Here is a 6,194-nt window from a genome sequence, read left to right as displayed (position 1 = left end):
TTTATTTATTACTTAATGTATCTCATGGGATTGGGAGAATTTAGTTATAAAATATTTAAAATTAAAACTATTCCTTTCCTAGGATTACTATACAGTCTGTATTTAAAATCAAACAAACACAATCTGTCATAAGACCAATTTTATTATAGAATAAATATTAACATCACCATTTAAAAATATACAAGTATACATTATCATAAGATTTACTAACATAACATGTGGAAAATATAAAAGGGCTTCCTGAGCTGATTATCCAAGTAGCAACAATATAACACGTCAACGCCTTCCTTGGAAAATGATAAAGTATGCAGGACAATCATTTTATAATACACACATCTTAATTATACACAGTATGTATCCTACTTAAGAGCATTTCATTTAACATTGTTCATCTTATTCAATTTGTATGTATATATTTTTGGAATTGCTGTCTTTTACTTGCACTATTATGTATCATGCACTATTGAATTGCACTTTTTTTTGTTGCTTTATTGGTTTTTACGTCCGAAATGTATTTTCATTGCCACAAACTATGCGTTCAATTTTGTGATAGAAAAAACAACGTTTACATCATAAATCTGAGTTGATTGAACATACACAGATAATAACCTTTTTACTCTGCACTGCTTTTAAAGGGCCATATTCTGTCATCTTCAGGTTCAAATGTTATTGTGTTCCTCTACTGTGACATATCTCCATGCTTTAATGTTCAAAAAGCTCTTTAATGCACCTCTTTTCACCCTCTGTCTGAAACCAGAGCCCAGTCTGCTCTGATTGGTTAGCTGGCCGGCTCTGATGTGATTGGTCAACCACTTAGAAATGTCCCACCTATTAGCCTTTCACGTGTGTTGGAGCGCTAGCCAATAGAAGCGTGAGTGTTATGTAGTGATGTCACCATGTTACAGAAGTAAAATCTAAGGAACTTTGGGATGTTAGCCTTTGCAGACCATTTACATGCACACAAACCTTTATAACACACTACAGGACATGGAAAAGCCCAAATAGCATGATAGAGCCTCTTTAAAAGTTTCAGATAGGTGATTTTGAAAAGCTAGGGATTCTTTATTTTTCTCCAGGATTTTCTGCCTCGTCCAGGTTCATTCCAGACTTCCTGTTTGAGAGTTCACATCAGCGTCTACTTTTTCAGGATCCGGTCTGAGAGCCAGTCCAGACCCTCCACCAAACCAGACCCACTGACAGCACAGGACGCCTGCACAGACCACTACACACACACACACACACACACACACACGGAAATAAGCTGCAGGACAATATAAATCAGATTTTCATGAACAAAATCACTTAAACGACATCGCTGTGCTCTGCGCTGCCGGCAAAACACAACAGAAAATGTTATGACACTTGTAACTCACCGGTGATATTTTTGTATTTTCTTTTAATAAATCGATATTAAACTGCATTACCCAAATATATTCATTTAGACTATTAAGGAAAAATCAAAACCACACTTATTAATCCCAATGGCCATTACAGTATAACATATTTATATCTCAGGCTTTACATCTGGAGTCTTTACTTTGAACATGTTTACTTTTTATTCCTTTCCACCAGAGTGAAACCTTTTCTAATGTTTGCCATATGGTGCATATTCATTTTCCTTGTTTAGTGCACAACATCTTTTGCATTAAAATAAATGTTGATGCCAATCATTGACCCGGATTGTGAAAGAAAATCCTCCCGGTGTTATGTATTGAGTGCACTTTTTGTTTTACTACAGACATACAGTCATATAATTCACTTACATTTGAAATTAATTTCAGGTTGAAACCCTTTTTTAACTTTACGCTTAATTCACCAAATGTGGAACTGGAAGAGAAAAATGAAACAATTGTTTATATAGCTATAAGTTCAATCATTAATTTCCATGATTTACTTTTTGCATCTTTAAATGGGACGTACTGCATCAGATCTGATGTTTCAACAGGTAAAGTAACACTCACCGGCTGAGAGACTCCTGATAGGTGGAGGAGAGCCTCGGTGATGTCACTGCCAGACATGGCTCGGGGTAAATCCTGTTTGTTAGAGAACACCAGTACAGCTACGCCCCTCAACTCATCCTCCTCCAACTGCAACACATAACATAAAACAACCAATCGGAAACATCTTCCTCTTATGTTTAATAACAGTCAGAATCAGAAATACTTTATAGATCCGCTGGGGGAAATTGAATTTGGTTACAGNATAAACGACCCTCCGGAGCGTTTGCGATCAACGGGAGCATGTTGTTTCTTACACGACCACTAGAGGTGCTACACTTTAAAACGTGACTCTGGGTCGTATTAAGCTGCTGAACAATCGACCTATATATGATCGTTTTTTGTCGGATGGCAGGCTGTTTTAAATCATTGACAGTGTGGTATAATGAGACAATAATAGGCTACAGATGCGGAAATATACACACACACACATACATATTTATATATATTTATATAAATATATGTATACGATTTCAGAATCAAACAAGTATCAGAGCGCTCTCATAATAACATAACACTATCAGAGACTGGATATATCCCCCCCCCCCNCATAGCCGTGGGAACATGTTTCAAATGGGGGGTGCTATGGGGATGACATCTCATTGCCAGCTAAAATCTTGCCTATAGCACATTGGTCAGAACCAGCCCTGATGTCATCCCCATAGCACCCCCCATTTGAAACATGTTCCCACGGCTATGCATGTATTGTGTTATGACATTCGGAGATGTTTAAACACAATGAGAAAATGCATTAGCATTCACGCTAGTGTTAGCATACATGCTAGCGTTAGCCATACAAGCCTGTATACCAGCCTTTCCTCCTACAAAAAACGACCATATAGGTTGATTGTTCAGCAACATATTACGACCCAGAGTCACGTTTTAAAGTGTAGCACCTCTAGTGGTCGTGTAAGAAACAACATGCTCCCGTTGATCGCAAACGCTCCGGAGGGTCGTTTATTCACAAATAACCCTCTCTGGAAAATCCTAAATTGTGGAATAGTTTGGCCATTAAAATGCTTTTTTATTAGATTTCTAGCGAGAAGTGTATATTGTACTTTTATAATCTACGTCCAGTGGATGTGTAGGATCTATAGTTTGATAGATATTATGAAGATGATTTGAGGTCTCGCGAGGAGAACGTGTATATATGCGGCAGCTTCCATGTAAAGTTAGCGTCAACCCTCACGGGGTGAAAACGGTATTTCCGGTCTCAAAGTTTTCATAATAAAACCAGAAGTATTCCCCTCACTCTCAAATGATTACACAGTGATATCTGCATTACTCATCCACTAAAAAACATCAGTTTATCCTTGTTAATTACACAATATTGATTGGTTTAAATTGTGTACAATGCTTTTGTGTTTTTAACCTTCGATTCGGAGAAACAAATAGTTTTTTCGGAGTTTAGACAATACAGAGTTTCTGAAGACACTACACTACCCAGAATCCCCAGCTATCATTTGGGATTACAACATCCACCTTGCTTTACAAACCCTGTGACTAGTCCTCAAGCTCTGTGATTGGAAGTTGGAGTGGCAGTGCGACAAGGTTACGCCGAGCGTCAAACAGCTCTTTGAAATGGAATGGAACCACGGCAGACTATCCAAAACTAGACTCGGACGGGTCCAGCCCACTAGGTGGTGCGGGTTAAAAAACCAGTGGTCTAGTTAACAAAACATAATAATATCAAACATAATATTACTATTAGCTTTATTGTGAAATGAAAACAGAACGGTAGAGAAAAATACAGTTTCAGTCTCTCAATTAGAAGCTTATGCATTGTACCATGAACCTGTATAGACCTGTAACAGTTAACTGCATGAGGAGTTGGAAAGGTAGTTCAGTTAATCAGTTATATCTTTAAAAACTACAAGTCCCTTTTTATCAGCTGGTCACCGTAATGGTGTAAATACAGCCTATCTAGTAATTGGATCAAATATAAAAGTCAGCCGAATTAGTGTTGAAGGAGACGTATTGTGTGAAAAGAAATGGAAGATGTTGTTTAATTGTTGATATATTTATGATCCACGTCACATATTTAGTTTCGGCGGCATTTCTTCCAGTTTGTCCAGAAGTCTTCTAATCAGGGCTCTATAAATAAAGAACTACGGCAGATGTGTAATATTTAATGCAGCCGAACCGTGTATTACAATGCCGTTTTTATTATTTAAAAAAAAATAATGTTTTCCGATTTCATATCGCATAAACACCATATCCCAACGTGCATTGCGGCTAAAACATCCAGGATTATGGGTGTAGTTCGATGTTTTAGCCTATCAGAACCTCTGAAAAAAAAAAATGTGTCTCTCAGAATCGAAAGAAAAAACCCTACGGGAAAAACACAAAAGCATTGTACACAATTTAAAACAATTAGTGTTGCGTAATTAACAAAGATAAACTGATGTATTTTACTGGATGAGTACTGCAGATATCACTGTTAAATCATTTGATCATTGGTTTTATGATGAAAACTTCGACACCGGAAATACTGTTTTCCCCCCCGTAACTTCACATGGAAGCTGTCGCATATACACGTTCTTCTGACGAAACCTCAAATCATCTTCGTAATATCTATCAAACTATAGATCCTACATATCGACTGGACGTGGATTCTAAAAGTAGAATATACACTTCTCGCTAGAAATCTAATCAAAAAGCTTTTTAATGGCCAAACTATTCTACAATTTAGGATTTTACCGAGAGGGGTATTTGTGAATAAACGACCCTCTGTAACGTTTGCAATCAACGGGAGCACTAGAGGGCGAAAACTAAACGATTATAGGTCGTATTAAGCGCTTGAACAAACAACCTATTTGGTCGTGTGAGTTGGAGGACTTGTTGAATTAAAAGTAAATATATAAGTCATCATGAACACAGTTCAGCCCATCAGACAGAGGTCATTTCTCAATGTTGAGTATACCTGCTGCAGAGCCACTATTTCAAGTATACTACGTCATCGAGTGGCGCCAAATTTAACATGCATTTAAACAGTCCTTCGGCGCCACTCGATGACGTAGTATACTTGAAATAGTGGCTCTGCAGCAGGTTTGCTCGACCTTGAGAAACGGCCACTGTGCTGCTGTGCCTCCTGTCATCATTAAGGGACGTCTCTTTAAAATGACCGCTCAGAGGAGAGGATTTCTCTTTTCTCCAAACGCCTGCTACTTCCACTCCTATCTCCTCGCTTCCCCTCCTCGACTCCTCCGCTCGCATCTCCTGTGTTAGGGACTAACACGCGAGGATGGGAGTCGAGGAGAGTAGTCGAGGAGGGGGAAATTAGAAATTAGAAACGTCTTAGGTTACGGTCCCTTTGATGCACTTTAAAATATCTTCAAGAAAAGTATTTCAATCCGAGCTAAATTTGTAAACGAATTACTCAATTGCAACAATACACACAACTTGATTCGTTCTTAAAACATAGCTGAATTCTCCCTATTTGTATCATCAGAAGGAAACAGCAGTCACACAGGTGGCACTGCCAAACCTGCACCTGCTGGTGGGCCCTTGGACACGGGGACAGACTCCCCAAACCTCATCTGGAGGGTGCTGCTGGACGGCCGGATAGGCCCCGATGAGCTACTCATCAACATCTCAACCAATCAGCTGCTGACGGAGGGAGACAGTTTGTTCTCGTCAGAGATGGGACCTGCGGAGGAGGACCTGATAAGCCTGGAGCATGATGGCCCGTTTGGTGTCAACGAGACACTGGAGTTTACTCTGGGTCGCAAACGCAATGAGAGCGTAGACAGTTCCTTCCAGAACAAAACAGTGCAGAGTAATGGGAAGACCTCCAGCCGCTCCAACAGAACGAGGTAATCCAACAGAACACAGGTAAAGGAGCATCAAATAGATATTGTGGGGAAGCTGTGAGGTTAGTAGTTTGTCCCTGCAGTCAAAATGTCAATATGTCCTTGGGCAAGATACTTAACCTCAAATTGCTACCTGTAGCATGGCTAACTTTGTGTTTGAAAATATGTGAATGTAAGTCCCCTTGGCAGCCTTTGTATGGGTGAAGGCTGACTTGTAAATGTTAAAGTGCTTTGAGGGGTCGCAAAGACTGTGAACAGCTATTTACAGAATACTTAACATTTTAATTGAGTTTTAAGATGATCCACAGAAGAGTTCCATTTTTAGGCCGATGTCTGGACCTATGGTGTTCAGGTCTCTGTCACACCGGGCCTGATTGTTCAGACA

The 6,194-nt window shown here is 39.3% G+C and overlaps 1 protein-coding gene across 1 annotated transcript in view; it reads left to right on the top strand.

The window, feature by feature from the left end:
* The window catches only part of adamtsl2 (ADAMTS-like 2), a 32,133-nt gene extending 26,317 nt beyond the window's left edge, over window positions 1-5,816 (top strand). The window contains exon 10 of the mRNA XM_010769193.1: window positions 5,449-5,816. Within this exon, the coding sequence (XP_010767495.1) occupies window positions 5,449-5,816 (368 nt within the window). The remainder of the gene's footprint in view (window positions 1-5,448) is intronic.
* Window positions 5,817-6,194: the final 378 nt, after the last annotated feature.

The sequence above is a fragment of the Notothenia coriiceps genome, unplaced genomic scaffold (genome assembly GCF_000735185.1).
Source record: "Notothenia coriiceps isolate Sejong01 unplaced genomic scaffold, NC01 NC01_scaffold00006605, whole genome shotgun sequence".
Classification (NCBI taxonomy): domain Eukaryota; kingdom Metazoa; phylum Chordata; class Actinopteri; order Perciformes; family Nototheniidae; genus Notothenia; species Notothenia coriiceps.
This window is presented reverse-complemented; position numbering and strand designations above follow the sequence as displayed.